Consider the following 25,889-nt stretch of genomic DNA (forward strand, 5'->3'; position numbering starts at 1 on the left):
CGGTAAACTCAATCCTTCTAAGTGGTTCACTAAGAAACAGCCACCTCCACACACACCCACACACCCCAAAACATCAGTGCTAACAAGTATTCTAAACCCTTAATCTTAGACAGAATTTCTCTCAGACATCTCTCAGAGACACCTGTTCCTCTCCATTTGCACTGTCATCACATGAATTGAGATGTGATTATGTCAGGTCTGAATTGTGAAACACTCTCTAAGAACGCTTTCCTTATTCCTACTGTTTGAAGTCCATGGTCCTCAAATTTGGGTACAGCAGACTCAGCTGGAGGCCTTACTAAATGAGACTGCTAGGCCTTGAGCTCCCAAAGCTTCTGACTCAAGTCTGATGTGGGTTCAAATCATCAAATAATACTAATTCCACTTTAATTCATCCTGGAAGCCAGGATGAATTTTACACAAAAAAACAGCATGATACTGCTGTGAACACCTGTCAGGAAAGTATAAACTGTTCTGCCTGGTTTCCAGGCCCAGAAATTTGGTCACATCACACCTGTCCAACCAGCCTGTACTGATGTGATGAAGAGAGCTATTTGACAATAACCAAGTACGTTGCAAGAGACTATTAAGACAGCATTCCTCTTGAGTGTCAAGTGATGCAATGAAAAGATCCTGGATTGAAAAACTGAAGGCAGCACTGCCTTTCTCCAGAGTTCTTAAGCTCCCTGAGTCCTTCCCCATGTTTGAAATGCTCAAATGCTCTCCCATTTGACAGAGAAACAGAGGCAACTGTTACTATACACAGACTGTGTGAACTTTCTCCTACACAAAGCAACAATAATGCCATCTTTCCAAAGGCCATACATACTCTAGCCCACATACTCTAGACTATTCTAGACCTCCGGAGTCTTGCCCAAGGGCCTTTCTTAATATACATCCTCATTAAGGTGAAGACTCTTCATTTCTAATTTAGAAATACACTAATTTAAGGAAGATTGTGTATTTTAGTCTTATTTTTTAAAAAAATACATGGGCCAGAGCTTTAACTCTGCAGCTCAAGTGCTTGCCTGGTAAGCACAATGCAAGGTCATGAGTTCGATCCTCAGTATCACAAATCAATTCATTAAAATTAATAATAATAAAATAAAAATAAGAGAAAAATAAAAGGTTCAATATCATGGATGCAGCAAATGAGTAAGCAGTATGATGAGCTGGTCCACCTGATATAAAATAAAATAAAACAAAATAATTAAAAATATAAAACCAGCTGGGCATGTGGTATATGCCTACAATCCCAGCACTACAGGAAGCTAAGAAGAATGGCAGTTTGAGCCCAATTTTAGTGACTTACTGAGACCCTGCCTCAAACTTTAAAAAAGAATTTTTTTTAAGGGTTTGGGGCTATAACTAGGTAGCAAAGCCTTGGATACGATGTCCTATACCAAAATAAATAAATAAAATAAAAATAATTTTAAAATTTGGCAATACGGGACAGTGCTACTCTTTCATTCCACTTCTACTTCTTCTCTTATTAATAACTTAATAAGCTTATTTTTAAAAAATTTACATTTACTATAGTAGATAAGTATTTCAGGTCTGGTTAACAGATCAATCTATTCATTTCCTGACTTCACTCCTAACTAAACATGGTCATAGCAAGTCATTTCTCTTTCCTAGTACTCAGTTTCCTTATCTGTAAATGAATCTAGTAAAGTGTCCATATCACAGATTGTACACAAAATGTACCCAGAGTAGTGCCTGAGACACTAAAGTTTCAAGTAATTACCAACTATTTAGTACCACCATTTTGTAAATATTCTAAATAGCTTTCAATAATTCAGTGCTGTCAGGTATGAAACAGTTAAAGGAATTTAATAAATTGTTCATTTATCTAATCAATTACTATAGTACCAGACAAGTTGCAATGTTCAGAATGGAGGTATGTATGTCATAATGGAAGACAGAATGAATAAAAATAAGATCAGAAAATCTGAAGCAATATTTTCTAAGAAGTTGTTCTTAAGAAAACCTCAAATTGAAGTAGAAAAAAATCTAGTCATTTGCAGCATTTAAGTAATGTTCCCCATAAAATAGTCAACACAGAATATTTTTTTGAAAATACAAATGTGGGTGGGGGGTAACTATGGACTGAGGGAGCAAGAGCACACAAAAATGCTGGATTCTTTGCTAAGTACATCCAGAGACACTTTCTGCTTTCCACGGGTTCCAAGAGCCTCTGCCTCAAAAGCTGTAATCAAAGATTTATTTTAAGATACTGATTCCACTGAAATTATGGTCCTGATTCTACTGAAATTATGGTCCTAAATAACCAAATCGCAGACTCCCAATGCTATTTTCAATTCCTTATCTGGATATGTTATCTCTACTCTCTGAGAACCATAATTTATACTGACTCATGTAGGGCAGGGGGAAACTGGGTAAAGAGTAGACGGTCACAGGTAAGGATAGGCATACAAAAGAGGGTTTGATCCAATGGCAATAAAGGGAGAGGTGAGCAACTTAGCTTTCCCAGTTTCTTTGGGGCTTAATTTCCTTATAAAAGGCTCCCACATCATATAAAACATGTTAAACAAACTTGTATATATTTCTCTTGTTAATCTGTCTTTGTCTTTTATTATAGGTGCTTCATCTAAACTCAAGCTATAGATGGAAAAGTAATTTTTGGGTTTTTTTTTTTTCTCTTTATTTTTATCGGTACCAGGGATCGAACTCACAACTGCCTGCTTGCAAGGCAGGCGCTTATGCCGCTGAGCTAAATCCCCAGCCCTGGAAAAGTAATTTTTGTGGTCCTTTTGGGTTTTTCTTGGTACTGGGGATTGAACTCACGACTGCGTTCTTGCAAGGCAGGCACTTACATCACTGAGCTAAATTTCCAGCATTTTTTTGGCTTTTTGAGACAGGTTTCACCATGCAGTTGACGCTGGCCTTGAACTCACAGCAGTCCTCCTGCCTCAACTTCCCAAGTGTCGAGATTGTAGATATGTACCACCACACCTGGATGTCCTACATTAACAGCTGTGAGACAGGTGCACTTCCTCTGTGCACAGCTTTCCAGGACTGTCCTGGATAAACACTACTGGACTCTCTTCTCTCCTCCGAATTCCTCCCAAGTGGTGACTTGGAAAGAAAATCTGGGCATGAGTGGCCTAGCACCTTCTTTACAGGGCAGAGGTGCTTAACAGTTTAGTCTTTCTATGAGGCAGTGAGTTAAGAAGAGCAAGCTCCATCATACCCCTGCCCTCAAAAGGAGGCTTACCACTCAGAACCTCCATCCCATTCAGGGCTATGCCAGAAGGCTCGGAACTCCATACATTAAAGCTGCACCCTCTAATATAGTGTTCATGAATAATAAAACTGAGAGTTTGATTTTTATAGGTCTAATCTTTCACCAATATCTCAACTAACTGTAAACATAAGCCAGAAAGCTCTTTCAAAGCAAGAACTAAAGAGAATTTTATACACAGAATAGTAGTGGGACTATAGTTTACTCTCTAGAGAATTTTAGAGTATAGAGAGCAGTTATACAAATGAAGAACCTATGTGAGAATCCAGCTCTTCTTGCCCTCAACAGCACCAAGCCAAGGCACTGATTCAGCTGTGTGGAGTTCAGGGCTCAGAAACACCCATAGTTGGACAGCCAGACTATAGAGATCCTCATTAAACTTCCTCATTAGCTGCTGAAGAGTAGGGAGGCCCAAGTTCACAAACTATCATGGGCTGCGTTGGATAATACAGCTACTGAGCAAGCTGTTTCCTCATCTCTAGAAAGGATAAGAAGATAGAACAGATCTGCTTAATGGTATTAATACTGCCACTAACAGAATCAGAAAAGAGAAAAATGTGAAAACAAAGATGCAACTATACAGGGGGCCACTGAAACTGAAAAATGATCACACATGCAGGGCTGGGGCATGGCCATGCCAAGAACAGAGAGTACCTGGGTCAAGCCAAGTGAAGAAGCTGCTCCAACCCAAAAAACACCAAGCCACTAGACAATCATGCAGTAGGTTGCTAGGCAAAGGGGTGCCATGTGACATTATCTTAGTATTAGTGTATAAATAAACATCACTATAGTGAGAAGCAGTTCCTTTCCTCCCATCAGAAGAAAGGGCTCCACCTGATTCCAGCTTTCTGTGTCTCATCTCTGTTTCTTCACCTTCTTGCCACATTTTATAGTCTTCATCCCAGGAACCTCAAGAGCTGCACAGGTGGCAGCACAACTAAATAACACACTAGAAGGAATGAGGTAAGCGTTATAATTTCTAAGGGATAAAACTCAGCCTCTCCTCATATGAACAGTGTGCTCATCCTTCAGACCGGAATAGGAGATGAAAGCTCTGACTCACAGCCACTCCTATGTGCCCCAGCGCATCATTTCATGTCTGCTGTGTGTGGCACATCTGTTCATTAACACAGGAGTGGGACTTTTATTCATCTTTCTGGAAAACCCAGAGTAACATACATAAATCACTTAAAGTACTTTGACTTTAGTACCTTTTCCTCCTACACTGACTGGTTAGGAAGAACAATTATAATGAGCTGCTCTTTAATAGTATGGTAATATTTTTGCACTTCCCAGTATGTCTCTAATAAAATTAACTTATTTTAAAATGTCTTCTTGGCAAATACTTTTAACTACCCTGGTTTATCCTATTACTGAAGATGCTGGCCAGTCATAAACAACCAAATCAGTCACTCACAGTAATGTCAAAAGAGTGAGGAAGAAGCAAGAAGGGGACAGAAGTACAGCAAGAAGGGACACTGAAACCTGCCTCGGCTTTCCTGAACCGGTGCAGAGATTCTCTCCTTATCCTAAAAGGCAGAGACACCCAACAGCACAGAAAAATGTACCTATCACAAAGAAAGAGGTTTTAAAAAAAGAACTAGGTTAAACTTCATAAATTATGGGTAAGCTAACCTAGATTCTTTCCTATTTTTAAACTGTGGTAAAATATATGAAATTTTCTCTCTTCATCACTTTTAAGTATATAGTTTAGGAATATTCACTTTCTTGCACCATCTCCAGAACTTTTTCATCTTGCAAAACTGAAACTCCACCCTTGCTAAGCTCCAGCACTCCTTACTAACCAATGCAAGAGTCCTCCCTGTTGTCTCACTAGCCCTAGTCAAATATTTGCCATAACCTTGACTTAGCAATTTGGAGATGGCATTCCTTTAAAGAGTCTCTGGAAATCAGTTTCCTAAGTGGCCAGAACTAGCTGCATAACTCTCGGATTCCCCAAGTGAATATTTATTAAGTAACTCAAGGTAGAACGTTCTGTGCCTATGAGCCCACTGTAACAGAGGACAAGCTGAAAGTGCAGAGAGTAAGTCTACAAACAGTTTTCTCTCTATTCCTTTATTATGAGACTCAAGACTCCTGCTGTCTGCTTTTGTAATGTCCTCAAAACATTTTTTTAAAAAGACAAAACACGGGGTTGGGGGTTTAGCTCAGCGGTATAAGCGCCTGCCTTGCAAGCAGGCAGTTTTGAGTTCGATCCCTGGTACCGATAAAAACAACAAAGACCAAAAAAAAGGACAAAACACACTTTATCTCAGATTTTAAATGGGCAATCTTTTTGTCAATCCACTTCTTCTTATAGGTGGAGCAACAAGCCTCAACTATAATGAAGAGATGAGATAACAGGAAGCAGGGATGGAAAGCTCTGGGCCAGAAAGAAAAGTCTTCCCTTCTTTTTTCCAAAGTGACCTGAACATAGTTGCTTCACCAGCTAATGCATTCACAGAGCTGATGTCATGAAGACAAAGCTTATAAATATCTTAAAGGTGACTTTTAACAATATCCACAATAAACTCAAAAGAATTTCAGAGCCACAAGGCATTTCCGCTGGTCAGGTACTTCTTTGGACATCAAGATTTTTATATGTAAAGATATTCTTCTAGTCTTTGTAGGTTAAAAGGAGAATCAAAAGAAGCATGACCATCAAAAGCACTTTTGTTTCGTTTACTGTACTGGGATTGAACCCAGGGCTTCACACTGAGCTATACTGCCAGCCTTTTTTTTTTTAATTTTGAGTCAGAGTCTTGCTAAATGACTAGGTCATCAGACCGAGTTCCAATTTGTGATCCTCCTGCCTCAGCCTCCCAAAGGTGCTGTTGTTACAGGCAGTTGAGCTAGTTAGAAATATTACAGGCAGTCAGACAGGGCTAGGCCCTTAAAGGAGCTGGCACAGAGGACCAGATGTCTCGTGACCTTGGAAACACACACCTCTTGCGGTGGGCCAGATTTCAAAATAGAAGGCAAAGCAAATGCAACCATACCCTTAAGTATAATCCTTAGGGATTAAGTCTGGATCTCTTTGAGAAGCCAAGAGTCACCATTCCAACCCCCTAAAGAAGAGTCACTGATCCATGAAAAATGCTTGCTTGCTATGTGACTCACTTCTCCATTTGTCCCTGATTTGGACAATTTTACCTAAACAATTATACTTATTAGTTAACTCTAGTTCTGTCCCACCTCATGCCCATGTGCCTTGCAAATTCCTAGTTTTCTGCAACTTTAGACCTGCCTCACTCTATAAAAATCCTGAGAAAATACAGAATCTTTGGCAACCCACTCAGGACCCCTTCTGTCTCTCTCTCAGACAGAAGCTTTCTTTCTCTCAATAAATATTTCTGCTCTTAACCTCCATTGTTCCTAAAATTCATTCTTCGATTTTAAAGAACAAGAACTTGTTCTGGACATATGGTAGGTTGGAAGTTTCATTCCCCTGTATCACTGTGATTACAGGCAACGCCACCACATCCACATTCAAAATACTTCTCAAGATTAAACAAATGAGAGATTATAACCAAAGAGGAAAATGCATTCATGAAAGGTACACAGCCTAGAAATGAAAAGATAGAGTATCAGGTTACAATTCTATCACAACCTGGTGGTGTATTATGAGTATGTCACTTAATATCCAGGTGTTTCATTTTTTAAAGGATCAAAACTCCCTCAATGCCAGCTCACAATTTTGTTCAAGCAGCACGTAGGTATTGTGGAGTGAGGGTTACCACTGTGACATACTAGACAAAGCCATTATTTTCTGTGTATCCTAAGTACCTAAGAGCTCCATTCACATACTTGTACCTGCATCTTCACTTGCTAGAGTCTTTGGGGGGTGTTCCACAGTATATTTGCAAATTCTTGTTTTTACTTGTTCATTTGAAGGGCTACTGGCTAAAAGGCAGAGAAGTAATTTTTATTGTTCACTTTCTGTTTTAAAGGCTACAAAACCTGCAAATATTATACTATAACAAAAATATCTCTAAATTATTTCTTACATTTCACCATTTTTTCCTATATATGTCTTTAATTTCTTTCTGACCCCTTCTTAGCTCAGAGACACATGCAAATCTCACTCATTTCTATGTAAAGCAAATTCAGTGTTATGGCCTACATCTAGATGTACCTGATGACTCACGCAGTCACAGGTAGGGCTTTTCCTGGAGGCAGCTGGATCTAGAGTGTGTGACTGATTCATGGGTAGTGCTAGGATTAGAGTGGGTGATTACTAAATCAGCCCACTGATCAGTTTGGCAACACCCAAATTCCAGTAGGTAACTTCCTTTCCTCCTATCTTCTGGAACTATGATGTCCCCGACAAAGGCCTATGTGTTAAAAGCTCGGTCTTCAAGGAGGTACTATCAAGAGATGGTGGACTAGGGCTGGGGATTTAGGTCAGTGGCATAAGCGCCTGCCTTGCAAGCAGGCAGTCGTGAGTTTGATCCCCGGTACTGATAAAAAGGAAAAAGATCAAAAAAAAAAAAAAAAAAAAAAAAGAGAGAGAGATGGTGGGCTCTCTAAAAGCAAGGTCTAGTGGGAGGTCTGTGGGTGACTAGAGAGTGTGCTTGAATTGCTTCCTGGTCACAAAGTAAGTGGTTTTGCTCTGCACTCTCTCCTGCCATTATGTGCTGCCTCACTACAGTCCCAAATGTAAGAGGGCCAAATGATCATAAACTGGAACCTCCAAATCTGTGAGCTAAAGTAAACCTGTTCTGTTTATAAATTGATCATCTCAGATATTTGATATAGTAACAGAAGACTAATGTTTTCTATCTCCCTTTCTCTTCCTAGACAACAGCTTAAAAAAGAGTTGACCATCTTTAGCCACCACAGACAAGCTCCTGCTCCAATTTTCTTGATCCTCTCCAAGCTCCCAATTGCTGATACACTAACTACTGTACAAAAATGCAAAGGGCAGCCAGGTGCTGTAGGATATGCCTCTAATCACAGCTACTTGGAAGACTGAGGCAGCAGGATTACAAGTTTAAAGCTAGGCTGGGGAAACTCAGGTAGAGTTTCTCTATCTCAAAAAAAAAAAAAAGACAGGGATGTAACTCGGTGGTAGACTGCTGGCCCAGCCTTCAGTTCAGTCCCCAGGCCCAAAAAAAGAAAGGAAAGTGAGAAAGCAAACACATAAAAGGATCCTTGTTGGCCTGTATCCCAGCAGGTTTTGTGGCAGCACCTGAGGGGCTGACAAGATTCCAGAACTCACCTTCCCACAAATCCCCTGTCACTGTCTGTCTTCCCCTCTCTCATGTGTCTCTGTAGCTCTTTCTTGAGCTCTCATTCCTTCCATAATCTTTCACTGTCAATATTCTCAAAGGTTCCCTCATTATCTTCTCTTGATTTGCTTTATCTTAGAAAGAGCATCTGAAGTTCCCAACTTCCACAACTACATACATGCCAAAAAGGCCCAGTCTATAAACCCAGTTCAGGGCTTTCTATGAATGTTTTCAATAATTTTTATTCATTACCATTTCTATACTCAGCACTATCAATGATGATGCAGTAGTTACCTAACAAGCTATTGAATTAAAGGATAAACTAGGGAATTAGAGGATAACAATGAGAGAAATTTTCTTTCTTAAAAAAATTTAAAAAAAGATTTCCCTGATAAAGAATATATGGAATAAAAAAGTAATGTGGAAAATAAATGCCTTAGCTGGTCATGGCGCTGCACGCCTATAATCCCAGCACTCAGGAGGCTGAGGCAAGAGGATCACCATGAGTTTGTGGCCAGTCTGGGCTACATAGTGAGTTCATGGCGAGTCTGAACAGAGCAAACCATTTCTAAAAAAAAGAAAAGGAAAGCCTTAAAATCCTTATTAGTTAGTTTCAACTTCATTTGTATTCTTCAACACCCTCCATATATGAAGACACATTGCCAGATTCACAAGTACAATGAAATTCCAAATATAAAATCTGAACTGCTGAATGAATCGGCTGTATGATTTTAAAAATTTAATAAGCCTGTAAAAAGGGATGAAAATCACTTTCACATCGCAATAAGTAGCTTTAACAAAGTTGCCTTAGTAACTCATAGCAATTTACATGATCAAGGATTTTTTAATTAATTCTAGAATGAGTCAGAAAGGAATAGTAATTAACAATTAAATATATTGTAAAACATACCTAATGGAAAGGAGAAATGTCATGATAATCAAGGTTTAAAAACAGATACTAAATGGTGTATTTAATACAATTCTAACTAAGAAAATAATATCTCTACATATGATGGGAAAAAAACGGTTTTAACTGTGGTTTGTATTACATTCTCTTCTCTATCGGGGCGCTGTACAGCATGGGACTGAACCCAACCCTCATGCAGGGTAGGCAAGTGGCCTCTCACTGTACTACAAGCCAGCCCTCACTCTTCTTTATCCTATCTATAGCTCCTGAGTTTTCTCAATGAACACATTCTATAGAATGCATTTTTAAATCAAGGTTATGAAAAATCTAAGATAAAAATCTAATCTAATTTTAACATAATATATTCAGTAAAAATATCATTTCGGTTGAAATCATATCAGAAAGCACAGGCCTATGGAAAACATTGGAATGAAATACATCAAAATTCTAAACCATAATTATGGTCCTAACTAACTGGCAATACTTTTTCTTTCCTCTGTCTTCTCCAATGTTTGGCAATTTGATTATATTATTTTATGACTAAAAAATAATTTAAAATGCTCAAAAATCAAAAAGATTCACATGAAAGTTGTGTCCCAAAAACTGAATTTAATTTAGTTTTACTTTTAAACAACAGAATCCCTTAACAGCTACTTACCACCTTTCCTAATTTGCAAAGTGGGTGCTGTATGCCTCAGATTCTCTTAAACTCAGGTTTGTGGGAATACCAGTGCTACTTTCCCTAAAGGGCTGTGCTGTTCTTCCAGGTTCCCCAAGAATACCCATACACCCTTCTCACCTGTTCACATCAGATCCTCTGACCTGTCTGGATGCCCGTTTTGGATCACCCGATGAAAAGTGGAAGTTGCTTGTTGCCATATCTGACTGAGAAGATCTGTTAATTAAAAAAGCAAAGTGAGGGTTTTTATTTGTCTGTTGTTTTGCAGTAATGGGATTTGAACCCAGGGCCTTCAGACTGTGCTTCAATCCAAGACTTTTTTGGAAACAGGGATTCACAAAGTTGCCCAGGTGGGTCTCAAACTTTCAGTCCTCCTGCCTCACCCTCCCAAATGCTGAAATTACATGTATGTATCACAGTGCCTATTTCTTTGTCCTGTGAGAAAAGTCTACATAGACACAAGTATACTACATAGGTACGCCTCACCTTTTCTTCCTTCAATTATTTTGTACACTCACCTCCGTCTCTCATCAGTTTTGATACTCAAGTAACGTTCCTCAAATATAGCAGTAATACACTTACTTTGGTTTTTATTCTTGTACACAAAATGTAAGTTGAAATCTCACAGTTTTCCATCCAAACACTGTAACTTGTATACTTCTAGATTTTTCTGAAATAAACCTATGTATCTTTTATTACAACTTTATTGAAGATATTTGCATTTCATTAAAATGGACAACTACATACTGTAATTGTCCTAAATCATCTCTTCTCAAAACACAGAGTTACTTTATCATAGTACCTGAACAATATCCCACTTAACAGAAGTATCATAATGCATTACCTATCCCTCATCTCAGGCAAGTCTGCTTCACCCAAAGGTTCACTATCACAATCTGCTGTAATAAGCCCCTTTACCTACTTGCCTAACTATTTCCTAGACAGAAATTCCTGGAGGAAAAACATGTAATATGTAAAGTATTTTCTTTTTAATACACTACTGAATTTCCCATTTTATAAACCTCACAGACAACAAAAGAAACATAGAGAAGGAGAAGATCAATCTGGTTTGCAGAATCTTAGGCCACTTTGACCTACAGACACCCCATAAACACACCAAGGCAGATTTTCTCAAAAAGGAATTTCCTAGAAAGAGTTAAGAATAGGCCTTCCCTGAGCCTGGCACATACCTGTAATCCCACCACTCAGGAAGCTGAGGCAAGAGGATCACCAGAAATTCGAACCCAGTCTGAACTGCGTAAGTGAGACTGCGTAAACTCCCTGCCAAAAATAAGCCTGTCCTGCATCATAATACAATGCCAGTCTTCCTCAGCTTCCCTTCATACAAGGCTACAGAGCAGCAGCTCTGGACTGTTCATAAGGAAGCACTGAAAAGGCTATCCACCCTTTTGGACCATGCCCTGCCCACCTGTTCTCTCACAGCCTCATTTACAAGGGCTGGAAACAGTTTCTGAAACCCACTGTTTAAATGCATTTCCCCCATCATTTACCCTTAGCTTCAAAGACAAAATTTTCCCCAATGGTTACAATTATATTTTATCAAAACCATAAATTTTTTAACATTTCTGATTTTGAAAGCACACTTAGATCACATCTTTTGTTCAATGATTTGATATGTCACACATTTAGAACAGCAACTATAAACATAAATCAGCTGTGCCAGGTAAATAAATATTACAAGGTGTTAAAATAATTAATTGGAAACCCATCAGGCTAAGAAGGATCCCGCACTTGGTTCCTACATAAGCAAACCATACCCGATTCAATATCAACAATGAAAGAACATTTTAGTTTAACCGATCAGAAAGTACCAACTAACCTCTTACTGTAACTGAAACTGCTAAATAATCTCTAAATAGCAACTTGCTACTTTAATCAATCAAATAGTTTCTGTCTTGCTTCTGTGGACATCTTACCGAAGTTTCTCCACTGAGTGGAGAAGGAGTCCTAAGTGTTTGCAGTATAAGTCTGCCTGATTCATGAATTATGAATACTATAATAAACTCATCAATTTGGGGGGGGTTGTTTCTGTTTTTTGTTGTTGTTGTTGCTTTGTTTGGTTGGTTGGTTTTTTTTTTTTTTCTTTTTGAGACAGGTACTCACTATGCAGTTCAGGCTGGCCTTGAGTTCACTCTTTAGCCCAGACTGGTCTTAAACTTGCAATGACCCTAGTGTCTCAGCCTCCCAAGTGCTGGGCATTAAAATTTTAATGTGGCTAAATTCTTGTGTGTCTGTGCGTGGAATGTGAGAGAGAGAGAACCAGAAACAAAGAAATAGACAGACACAAGGAACTGAACCTTTAGCCTTCACACAGAGCTACCTACTCAACCTTTTTTTCATTTTAATAAAGTATTACTCAGCTCATATTTTCAGTCCTCTTACTCTAGTCTCCCAGAAGGTGGGAATCACAAGTGTGCACCATCACATCCAACTCTAAGTTTATCTTCTAAAAGAGTCTGCAATTATCTTATTTTTACCTCACACAACAAAGACGTAACGATTAACTAAGTATTAGGTTTTATTCATCTTTCTGAGTTACTAGTTTAAGTTAGTTCTTTCTAATCCTTTATGCTTTTGTACACACTGAAGCCCCAGAAATTCTACAATATTTAAAAATTTACAGTGATATCACAATAAGCATATCACAAATTGCTATCATGCCACAAATTGTTTTTTCCTGTTCAACAGTATTATTTTTTTCAGTATTGTTTTTATTAGGGCATGTCTGTTTGTTCCAAAACCTCTTTCACTCATAAGCAGGAATGGTTGGTGTCTGAGTCCTGCCCTCCCCGCTCCTATGGGACACTCCAGGGCCTGGTCACAGTATGCCATCACAATGGGGGAAAATTGCGTACCTTTCTGGCCAGGGGCGAAATTCCAGACTTAAGACTATCAGAGTGGTTTCCTCCTGCGAGGCCTACCACTACACCTCCCTAACCACCTCCACAGTCTGCTTCCTCTTGGCAAAGTAATCAGCATGTATTGCCTTCTCAGAAGGTAACCCAAACACCAGAGCCACCCCTAGAGAGTCAGAAAAAGAATGTGGATGTGGGCCCAGGTGCCAGGATTTTTCTTCAGCTGGGCAGCCTTCACCACACTTACCTTTTCATCCTTTCACTCTTCAAAAAGGGTTTATCAGTGTTTGTATAATATACCAGCATTTGTCCCTGACGACACACTAGGACTTGAGGTGGCACAGTGCCCAATGACAAAGAAACACTTTCTGGCCAGGACACAACCATCCAGTGCTCAACTTTGGCAAGTGCTCACAGTACTTTTTAATGTAGACCAAATACACTCATTTAAACTACTATCCAGGGTCTATTCTAGTATTTCATCAAGAACCTATCTTTTCATTAGAGAAAGACAGAGACAGACCCAGAGAGACAGTTTCTGTTTACAGTCTGAGCTAAATTTAATTCCACCTCATATATAACTAATCAATTCATCCTTCAGCTACTTGTTAGCTTAAAAACGAGAGAAAAGACAGCATGGCCTCCCAAGGTCATCCTGGAGCACTGACAGGTAATGAATTTACCTCTGACTTGCCATTTAGTACTAAGATCTACACAGTGTAAAATTAGATGTTAACCTATAGATATATTTGGTCTAGTAAATATGCAAATAAATTCTGTCTGAAAGAATTATGATTTTACTGCCTTTCAGGAGATAGCCAGTTTTGTATACAACAAATCTTTGGGGTGTTTTTGTTTTGTTTTTTTAACCAGTCTTGCTATGTAACCCAGCCTGCCCTGGAACTTGGGATCCCCCTGCCTCATCCTCCTAAACTGGGATTATAGGTTTGCCCAACCACACCCAGCTTCCGTATACTAAACTTTTCCAAATCTTTTCTTCAGTTCCTCGAATGCTCTTTGAGCTAGTTTCACCATCCTCATGATTTCCTCATTGATAATTAAATCTCTGACACATGTTGATTTTGTGATTATAATTCTTTGCCATGCTGCATCATACTCCCAACACAAAGCATGTTTCCGTAAGTAGACAGATCTGTTTCTGGGGCTTTCTTTTCCTCTGCACACACACTGCCCTTCCTCTGCACCAGTCTCAGCTTTTTCATTATCACGACTTTGTAATAACTGTAAATCAATGGGAGCAAGTTCTCTGCTTTATTAAATAAGTCTTTTTAGGTATTGAGATTGCTATTTGCCTCCATTCATATTGGTGAATTTTAGAATTAATAATTATAAAGCTATAAGAAAAGTGCTGCGAGGGTTCCAACTGGGGCTTCACTACGTTATTAAGGAAATCTTCCCATCCATATACATCACTGTAGTTTGAATGTGGTTTGAGTTGTATTAGGAGCTGGCAGAAGCTTTGTGAAGTGAGGCCACTGGGAGGCCTTCACTGGGGGTATAAGGCAGTGCAGCTGCAATCCCGTGCCCCTGAGCTGGCAGAAGCATGCTGTTAGGAAAGGGGCCGGCCTGGCCTGCCCACCCATTCCTCTCTGCTTCTGTTCAGGATGTGTTGTTTGATTCCACATGACCCCCAACAAGATGCACTGTCCATCTGCCACCCTCACCAGAGCCCAAACCAATTGGGGTCACTCAACCTTGGACTCTGAAAACTACAAAACTGTGAGCTACATAAACTTACTTTATTTCTCTCCCTCTCTCTCTTCCCACTGTTGTTTCTGGGTTTTGTTGTTATTGCTGTTCTTTTTTGTTTGACTATTCCTGCAGTACAATACTGGATACTATCTCCCTGTTTTGTTTGATAGTATACCATGGAATCCAGGGCTTTCACAATGACATACATCCTCAGTCTTTATTTTTTTTAAGACCAGGTCTTATTAAGTCTCTAAGGAACCCAGGCTAAGCTCAAACTTGTGTCCTGCTGCTTCAGCCTCCCAGAATGAACTTTTTTTTTCCTCCCTAAGTTAACTGCCTCAGGTACTTTGTTAAAGCAACACAAACTTGACTAATACATTTATTCAGTTCTTCCTTATTTCCATCAATAAAAGTTTTTTAAGTACATATACACTGTAGTGATGTGCATACATTCTTTAATTTAAAAAGTCAACATACATATTTATATTGCTCTTTTGTTGTTGTTGATTTTGGGTTGTCTGGTTTGGTTTTTTGGGGGGTTTTTTTTTTTTTGGTTGATTTTGTTTTTTTATAACAGGAACTCACTACATTTTTCAGGCTGAGCTTGAGCTCATGATGTGGCCTGGAATTCATGGTGACTCTCCTGCTTCAGCCTGGAATTACAGGTATACACAACCATATCCAGCTTGCTCCAGTTTTAGAATTTGTACAACTGGTGCACTCCAGCAGCCATCGGGACACTTCCTACCAGTAACCAGCTGTCATCTGGCAGGCAGTGGCTGGCCCTGCCCCCATGTGCACTCCAGCCACCACCGGGGACACTTTCTGCCCCAGGTACCCAGCACAGGCTGGGAAAAACAGTAGCTGGCCCTCCACCAGCACACCAAGTGGCCACCATTGGATACCCACAACCATCACTGACCAGAACTAAACAGTCATGGTTCAGAGAAATTGTAGAAAACACAGGAGTGCCTGGGACCCCACTATCTGTTTGTGTGGAAGAACCCAGGAAAATGTCAAGAAAAAGAAGCAAAAGGCAGTCTCTGGATTCCAACCCAAGCAGAGACAGTGCAGGAGATGTAAACATGGAAGAGATCAGGAGTCACATATCAGAAGTTTCTAAAATGATGGCAACTGAAGTAAAGAAACAACTTCATGAGGCTATAAAAGAAATTAGAACAGAAATACTATCTCAGGTAAAAGAATAAATAAAAACATAATAAAACAATTGCTAAGCATCCCTAAAGAAGACATAGATAAAAAACAGAAGAGCACAGAAAAATAAAGGAAACTATGAATGGATAATAAAAGAGATATTTAGAATGTATGAAACATTCAAAGTGACATCCAGGAAATTAAAAACTCCATTGAAAGCTGGCAAAACCACTTGGAAAAAACTGAAGATTGACTTTCAGACCTTGAAGACGGGAGTGCAGCTTGTGATTGTGAAAGGAAAGATCTCTTAAAAATAACAAGGAATGGATAAAGATCTAAATATTAAAACAGAAACCTAAATCTACTGGAAGACAAGGTAAGCTGAAATCTTGGAGACATAGAGGTAGGCAAAGAATTCATGAACAAAACACAAATCACATGGGAAGTACTTCAAAGAATCAACAACTGGGATCTCATATTATTAAACTTTTTCTACTTCAAAAGAAATCACCAACAAAGTACAAAATGGGAAAGACAAAGAACTCATATCCAGAACATATAAAGAATTGAAAAACATCAAGCCCCCCAAATTCAAAGTCTCTCTCCAAAAACGGGCATCTGAGATGAACACATTGTTCTCAAATGAAGATATACAAATGGCAAATAAATACATGAAAAAATGTTCACCATCACTGGTCATTTGAGAAATACAAATTAAAACAGCATTGAGATTTTATCTCCCTCCATAAAGAAGGGCTACCATCAAGAAATCAACCAATAACAAATGGAGAGGCTATGGAGAAAAAGGAACACTTCTCCACTGTTGGTGGGAGTGTAGATTGGTGCAGCCACTGTGGAAAACACTATGGAGATTCCTCAGAGGACTAGGATTGGAAGTTCCATTCAAGCCACCTATTCCTCTCCTGGGTATTTTCCCAGGAGAATAGGTGAAAAGGTTATGTCACAGAAATATATGTGCACCCATGTTTATAGCAGCACAATTTGTAATAACTACATCTTGGAAACAACCAAAATGCCAATCAATGGCAGAATGGATGAAAAAGATGTGGTATTTTTATACAATGGAATATTACTCAGCTATAAAAAGGATGATCTTGAGGCTTTTATAGGTAAATGGAGGCAACCTGATATTATCCTCATAAGTGAAATAAATCAGATTCACATTAGTAAATATCGTATTGTCTCTCTAGTATAAAAATAATAAAAAACTGAAAGAGTAATAAGATCCAAAATGTATGATACTGAGATAATAAAAGGGAAAGAAAGTACTCTAAAGGATATAACCGTATGTATATTTAAGTGTGTAAGATAGCCATACTACTAAGTTTTTGTTAGTTCATCAAACAGAATGATTTGTACTGTCATTGCTTGATTGTCCACTTTTTATGTTTTGAATTAGATAACAATATGTAGTTTATCAACTAGTGATTTCTTACTGTCTTTTTTTCTGAAATTCTGCATTATTTCTACCCTTTTTCTGTTTTGCTTTTTTCTCTAAATAAAAAAAGGGAGGCAGGGGTTTAGTTCAGTGGTATAAGTGCCTGCTTGGCAAGCATAAGATCCTGAGTTTGATCCTCAATACCCCCCACAAAAAGAAAAAAAAAAAAAAGAAAAAGAAGGAGCCAGGAAATAACAATTCAATGGCTGCAAGATGACACAAAGAAAAATAATTCAAGAATAATAGGTGTCAGCAAGAAAGCAGGGGTCAACACAAATGACATTAAATGAAAAAGACAAAAAAAAAAGTCTATTTACAGAAGCAATAGCAGAAAACTTTCCAAATATGGGGAAAAGACCTGATACACAGATAAGTGAGGCATACAGAATTCCAGCTAGCCTTAACCAAAATAAATCTACACCTGCACATATAATAATCAAGAGCCCAGAAATTCAGCACAAGGACAGAATATTAAAAGCTGTTAAGAGAAAAGAAACCGATTACCTATAAAAGAAAACCCATCAGAATCGTGACAGATTTCTCAATACAAACCATCAAATCAAGAAAAGCTTGGAGTGAAGTATTTCAAGTCCTGAAAGAAAAGAACTTCTAACCCAGATTGATGTACTCTGAAAAACTATCTTTCAAAATTAATGGAGAAATGAGATACTTCCATGACAAAGAACAACTGAAGGAATGCATGACCACCAAACCAACCCTACAAAGAATACTGAAGGGCATTCTAAAGAGAGATTTAAAAAAAAAAAAAGACCACAGACCCAGGAACAGTGGCAGAGGGAGATCACTGAGTGGGGCAGACAATTGAATGGAGGGGAAAAGTAGGCAGCCAACTGCAGGAAAACAGCATGCAGAGACAAGCCAGTGCATGTTGGTCATAACCATTAATGTAGATGGCTTCAATGCACAGTGAAAAGAAACGTAGGCAGAGTGGATCAGCAGACAAGATCCATTAATATGCTTTATGCAAGAAATACATTTAACTCAAAAGGAAATAGACTAAAAATCAAGAGAAAACAATGTTCTATGTGACAGGGAACCAGAAAAAAAGGCAGGGGTAGCTTGCCCATCAACTGCAGAATGGTTAAGATATGGCATTTTTATACAAGGGAAAGCTACTCAGCTATAAAGAAAGATAACCTCAAGGCTCTTGTAGGTAAATGGGTACAACTTGAGATCATGCTCATGGGTGAAATGGTTCAGTCACATGGGTGAACATCATGTTGTCTCCCTAATATAAAAAATAAAAGAGATAGTAAAATGCATAATAGATATTGTGAAAGGGGAGGAAATTTCTAAAAAGGGAAGGCAGTGACCACTGCTAATCTATTATCCTGTTTTGAAACCCTGTAATATTTTCATTGTTCCTTTAATTTGGTTTATTTTGATTTGTTTTATTTGATTTTATTATGTCTGATGGCACAAGCAGCTACTTTGAAGATAAAAAGATGCATCATGATAGCCACTGATGTATTTCTATTGCCTTGTTTTGAAGTCCTGTATTGCTTTTGTTGTTTTGTTTTGATTAGTTTTATTCTGTTCTGTTTTGTTTGACTTTATTATGCCTGATGGTATGGGATGTTATTTTGAAGACAACAAAAAGCATTATGGTAGCCATTATTGATTTCCTTTTATCTTGTTTTGAAATCTTGTATCACATTCATTGTTTTGTTTTGATTGACTCTATTCTGTTTTCTTTTTTTTTTTGTTACTCTCTTCAAAATAGAATCTGTACAACCAACATAACCACATTTACTAGAAAATACAGCTGAATAAAATACTTGTTTGTTCCATTCCTGAATATAATCTAGATATTACACTCATGTGTTGGAAGAAAGGTATTTTTAACTAATGAAAAATATTGTCATTTGGTTGAAAGAGGCAAAAAAAAAAAGGTATTTCATTTACAGATATTAGTACAATAGAAAACATGCCCTTATTTTATCCTGTTTATGCTGCTCTAATTTTAAGCTACTAATGGCTTTGAGGTATAATTCACATTCAAAGCATATAATGGTTTTTAGTTTATTGACAGAGGTATGCAACTGTCACTATAGTATAGTTTTACAACATTCTGTTACTCAAATGTATCCCTTCATTAGCAGTGACTTTCCATTTTCCTATTACCTCTAAGTTCTCTAACAGAACTAGTCTACTTGCTGTATCAATAAATTTGCTTTTCTGGACATTGCATGTCAATGGAATCACAATATGTGGTCTTTCATGATTGGCATTTTTACTTAACAGGTTTTCAAGATTCATTCATGCTACAGCATGTAACAATATTTCATTCCCTTTTTTTCTTTTTTGCTAGATAACATTCCACCATTTAGCTATACTACCCTGTGTTTATCATTTACTTTTTGATTGTTTATGAATTATTTCTAATTTTGGACACTATCAATAATGTTACTGTTAGCATTCATATGGCAAGTTCCTATCTGAGCACAGAATTGCTAGGTCATAAGGTACTCCACACTTGACAATTTGGAGAACTGCCAGACTGTGTTTCAGAGTGGCTGTGTGGTTTTATATTCCAACCAATAATGTATGAGAGTTCCAATTTTTTCACAGCTTGGTGAATATCTTTTATTGTTCATTTTAGTGGGTATGGTGGTGCCTCATTGTGGTTTTGATTTGTATTTGTCTCATGGCTAACAATGGTGAAAATCTTTTTAGGCACTTACTAAGGTATTATCTTTTTGGAGAAATGATCATTAATATTTTTCCCACTTTAATTGGTTATGTGTCTTATTCTTTCCCTGCTCTAATCACTAGGTAGAACTACTTTTAAATAAAAGTTCACAGCTTTGTTTATACTTTTAATTAAATCAAAATCAGCAGAACCATTCAGATTTCACTTCAAAAACAATAAAGCAAAGTGCTACATTTCTATACAATTGTAAAAATATCAGCCTATTTCAAAAAGAAAAAATGAAACAAAGTTTCAAAAATTACCGAGAATCAAACTCAGGACCTTGTGCATGCCAGGTAGGCACTTACGTCACTGAGCTATATCCCCAACTCTCATGATTTCTCCTTCATGGGGAAAAGACCTGAGTGTACACAGGCCAACTGACCTGCTCCAGGAGCCACCATTTCCACGTTTCCAAACCCCACCATCTGTATAGTGTCCTCTGAGTAGGGAAGGCAGGATGTCCCTGCACATTAATCACTTAACATTCCAGGTCACAAGATCACCTTGTCTTTCTAAAAAAAAAAAAAAAAAAAAAAAAAAAAAAAAACTGCTCCAACAATTCCAAATTCTGTCCAGTAGACGGTTGTTCCCGGTACCCATTCTCCCAGTGCACTGTCAGCAAAAGCAAGGAGGTGCTACTGTCAACAATGAGAAAGGAAGAGCAGTCCAGACTTCAACAGGTATGTACCAAATGGTATTTTACTGTCAAACTTAGCCTCATTTTACCTGGCCTGTCACCAAATGCTATCATTTTCAAAAGAATGTAAATCCAATTTTTTCTCTGAAAACAGCCTCTATCTTTGGAGATCAGAAATATACAGTTCATGAAGCCAGTGTGAATGTCAGCCAAGCATCTGTTAGCGTCACCTCAGCCCTATATAAAGAAGAGGAGAAACTGGTTCATTCAAATCCAGTCATTCCTTATTTGTGGAGGAAACTCCAAGACTCCCCTACCCAATACCTAAAACCACAGATAGTAATGACCCCAAAGGTATATACAGTTTTCCCCTACACATTCCTACAATTAAGTTTTATTTATAAATTTGGCGGAGTCAGAGATACATGCCATGTATTCCCTGTACACACCTACAATAAAGTTTAATTTAACAGGACAGTAACATTACCAATAACTAAGAATGAAATAAAAAAATTATAGCTTGGCATGGTGGCATATGCCTGTACTCCCAGCACTCTGGGAGACTAGGCAGGAAGATTCCAGATTCAAGCTCAGCCAAGGTAACTGAGTGACTTATCAAGACTTTATCTCAAATTTAAAAATTAAAAATCAGCTAAGGATGTATGCAGCTCCATGCAAAGGCCTTAAATTCAATCCTCAGTACCAGAAAAAAAAATTAACAATATATTGTAATACAAATTATATGTGTGTACTCTTTCAGTGTCCCTCCCTGTAACATATCTTAGTTACTCATGGACTACAGTATTTTCAGACCATGTTTGACTCTAGTAACTGAAACCACAGAAAGTGAAACCACAGACAAAGAAGGACTACTATGAGTGGAGTCATATTGTTTAAACAGCTTTGTTCAAAAGATGCTTCCCTTTACTGTGCCTTGTTTCATATTTTTATTAGAAACTGGAATAACAATAGAGAAAATAAGATACAGCACTCTGAAGAAAACAATGAGGCTGAAAAGGGCAGTGAACGGACCAATGGACCATAATCAAAACAGATGATGCTCTCGATGAATGGTTTATATTTAGCAAACTAATATTTAATTTCCACCCATAAACATTTTAGGAACTCCATATTTCAACGACTATATTAAATTTTAAGACACACAAAATTAGTCACTTTTCTCAAACATAACACCTGAGAATAAATTATAAATTCTTCAATTTGGATCAAAAAGTTCAACCAAACAAAAGCAGGATAAAACAGCAGTGAGTCAGCAACATGAGTAAAAAGTTTTGAATTATTTAAAAGTGAACTGATTAATACAACAGAATGTTAACAAGGATGCAATTTAAGCTTTTTTATAGAAACATAATACCTTGAATAAGGAAAACCACAGTCTGTCCAAATTTTCATTTAATTAGATCTTTTTTTAAATAATCATCTCTTGAGGTCAAGTTGAGGCTCTGTGGTAGAAAGTGTGCTTAGCGAGTGTGAGACCCTGTTTTCTATTCTCAGGACTGCAAAACATAAAATAAAAAACAAAATTTTTTCATCATACAAGTTTCTTGAAAGCAGGATCTCATTACAGCACCTGCATGGTGCCTTGCCGTGGAAACCTTCCATCACTGGACTGACTGAATAAATGAACAAAGAAGCGAATTAAAACAGCACTCTCCTATGGTCCAGCTGTCACACCTGCCTGCCTTATGACTGAAGACCAGTAGGAAATACACCACAAGCAAACCCCAGGGAGGGAAAGCACCCAAATCCAGTTCAACAGAAGGAAGAGTTAAAAGTGAAGAAGTTTAACTTGGAAAAAAGAAAGAAGAAAGCAGAGAAAAAGAACCAATATGAGAGCTCCCTTGCTCACTTAGAGACTACAAACTCATCCCTCTAGACCACCTTCTCTGCAGCTGTATCCTGTTCTCAAATGGCACAGAAAGAAATACATACTAGTATTATATGTGGGGAAAATAATAAATGTGACAAAACACTAAAACTAGATTACAAGTTCCCTGAATTAGTCTTGTGCCTTTTCTGAATGTTTGGAATTTTCACAAAATAAGACTCTTAAGTGTTTAAAAGGAAAGGGAAAACAGGAAGAAGGAAAAAGGAAGGAAGGAAAAAGAGAAAAGAAGGAAAAAATGGAAACAAAGCTTTACAAATAAGGGAAAGGGGTTGAAGGGAGAAGGGGGAAATGACAGGGGATAAAAAGACAAATGAGGTACATCATGTACAGGTAAGTACAAATTCCCTGTGATAAATGTGATCATTGTATATACCTACATTGTACCAATAACCTTAAATAATTTTTTTTAAACTTAGTGACAAAGGGCAGAGACAGAGATCAACTGGGAGTTCACACTGGATCTCCGGTATCTATGGACCGATTAACACCAGTGGAGATGCCAAATCCATAGAGTCACTGTCATAGCAACAGTCTCAGAGTTACAGAAGCCACAGAGCAAAGACCAGAGGCTGGGGCCCTCGACCAGAAAGCAGTTCTCAGACCACAGTTCCACCCCCACCCTACTTTTTCAGGCACCAATATCATCTTAGAAAAAGGAGAGAAAGGAGAACCTTCGAGAAGGGAGACACAGGTCTGATGCAGAGTTTAAATGTTTACTTGACTGGGTATTTACCTTCCCTCACTTCCCAAAACCTAAGTCACTCAAAAAAAAAAAAAAAAAAAAACCCTGAAATTGAACAAATATTATGATCTTTAATTGACAACTTAGTGTGCTGGGTTATTTTATTTTTGGTGTGGGTTTGCGTACATATGTTCATCCTCAATGGTGATGACTATTCTAGAGCAAAGTGAAAACTGTTGAAAAGAATAAAGTTTATTTTTATATAAAGATATAAGCCATTTTAGGCCTTACTTCCCTAAAAACCTGAGAGTAGAGATCGTTGTATCTTTTGAAAAGAAACTATCCCCAAAAGATGGCCTCTTTGCTTACCGTCACAGCATCTTACCAACAAAGTAGGAAAATTGAAATCACTGCCAGCATCTTTCAGGCGGAGCAAATCATATTCCTCTCATTATTTATTTAAAAAATACAATAGAATGTTGGATTGGTGAGAGATGTGGCTGGCTCCTGTCTTACTTTGATTTTTTGTCTTTGCTGATCTTTTTTAAAAATGAAAAACAAATCCCTAACCTATTGGAAGGCTTGCTCCTTTTCACAAAAATTCCTACCTGATGTGTGACTTGTCTTTCCTCACCACAAGACTGCAGTGTGATTTGGAAGAAAGCATGCAAGGACATTTAGAACTCTGGTTGTATTCCAGGTATGCTATCCCTTGCAAGCAGTGTGAATCTGGACCATTCTCTCACCACTGTGAGCTATAGTGTTCTTATCTGTAAAAGCAAGGGACAGACAATTGTCAGTCTATTTACCTCCCAGGGATGTTATAAGGAAAATGGATGTCCATTTTATAAAACCACCTTTTAAATGGAAACCACGTAAATATGAGGGACTGTAAGTGGTACTGATAGTATTAGAAGAGATTAAGTGGTGAGTGCCAAGAACTTCCCATTAGAAGGACCTGACATTTCTGCCACTCAGCAGCTCTGCTTAATTGTTTCCAGCAAAGACTGCTAAAGCAGCATTTATTTCACCATGTTCCTCCAATAGGGACCCAAATATTCGCAGGACACAGAGCAAATGTAGTGTCACATCATACTACAAAGTGATATAAGTTGTCTTTCTAAACATTACTACCTAAAACAAAGAATATTTTTTTAAAAATAACAAAAATAACTTTTCCTTTCATTTACTTCACAATTCATGAAAAGAAGAAATTCAGGCTATGCAAAAGTCTTTTTCTTAGACTAGATGCTGGATTCTTTGGCTAGAGCTTACAACTCACCACAGGAAGACTACCGTCTTCTTTTTACCTATGATGAGTAGCTTATTAACTTCCTAAAGACAGGAATCACCTTAGTCCTGGGATGCTCACCAGTTAGTGTTTGATAAATGAGTAACATTTGTATTGATTCTATTAGCACCACTGTGCCAAACAGTCTTCCCATGTGACATTTTACATCATGTAGGCAGATCATGGAAAACACACTACTCACAGAAACCTCCACTCACAAACAAGCAGCTGACAGTAAATCCGAGGGTTTTTCCCTATAGACATCTATCAATAGGAGAAACAAAAGGAAAGCACATACATACTTAAGTAACTAAACCCCAGAGCTTAATCTTCTTTGCTTCTTCAATGTGTGGCTATTTTCATAGTCAATGTAAGTATTTATGCAGCCTGCAGTATGAAGCACACACATAAAATGATTTGCTATACAGGAATGCTACTGCTTTAAAAAAACAAAACAGCAACAAACCTAATCTAATCATAAGGAGGCATAAATGCTGTTAGGTTTGCTGGGTCACAGAAAGGCTCAAATTCTGTCCCACCCACCGGCTAAGAAGGTAATGACTATAGCCCCAAACCACAAGGGAAATTCAAATCTAGGACTTCTGTTTCCTAAAATGCAGTCACCTGTAATAACTTCAAATAAATTATTCTATAACCCTAATCTAAAATGATCAAAGAAACCCATTCACACCATACTTGAATAGTCACTAAAGACTCTACACCTGTGAACTGACGGAATATCAAAAGAAAAGTAAACCATATACAAAATTCCCATCAAACTCATGCTCTGTTTGGTCTTTCTCAATTAAGCACCTAAATCTCTCTGGATAATATGGTAGAATAGCATGACTGAGCCACTTCTTATCTGATTACATCACTAAAGCCACAAGATATTTTGATTGATGTCTTAATGTTAGTTTGGTGAGACCTCTCTAATATACACAGCTCCATCGTGTCCAACATATTCATCATGTCTTGAGTGAAGATACAGTAAATTTTCCTACTATATATACGAGTGATACAAAAGATAGACAATTCATGACAGACATCACTGTCAAGATTCAAATAAGCTTAAAAACATGAATGACAGGAGAAACTCTGGAAGAACAAAACTGTTAACATGAAGTAATAATGGTCTCAGTAAAAAATGAAGAGATCCACCTTAGCAAGAGTTTAAATATACTATATTCAAGTTTTAGTTGAAGAGTCAAAATGTGTAACGTATCTAGAAGGGGACAGGGACACAGAAAATAATAATTTGCTAAGTATGATAGACTACAGACAGTGACAAATTCTGTTATCCTTCCAGTCAAGAATGGGCTATGGACAATCCCTGAATCAGAGTGGTCTCTTTGTTACTACTGATCAA

General features: G+C 37.9%; 1 protein-coding gene across 3 annotated transcripts in view; it reads right to left on the reverse strand.

Moving 5' to 3' along the window:
• The window catches only part of Ttc39b (tetratricopeptide repeat domain 39B), a 124,357-nt gene that overhangs the window by 49,720 nt on the left and 48,748 nt on the right, over window positions 1-25,889 (reverse strand). For all 3 annotated transcript variants that reach the window (XM_013155089.2, XM_003472248.5, XM_013155090.3), the window contains one exon: window positions 10,203-10,298. In XM_013155089.2, the coding sequence (XP_013010543.1) occupies window positions 10,203-10,282 (80 nt within the window). In that variant the 5' untranslated portion in view covers window positions 10,283-10,298. The remainder of the gene's footprint in view (window positions 1-10,202; window positions 10,299-25,889) is intronic.

This window comes from Cavia porcellus, unplaced genomic scaffold (assembly GCF_034190915.1).
Source record: "Cavia porcellus strain 051 isolate PalLab524CR breed Dunkin Hartley unplaced genomic scaffold, mCavPor4.1 scaffold_1, whole genome shotgun sequence".
In the NCBI taxonomy this organism is placed as follows: Eukaryota; Metazoa; Chordata; class Mammalia; order Rodentia; family Caviidae; genus Cavia; species Cavia porcellus.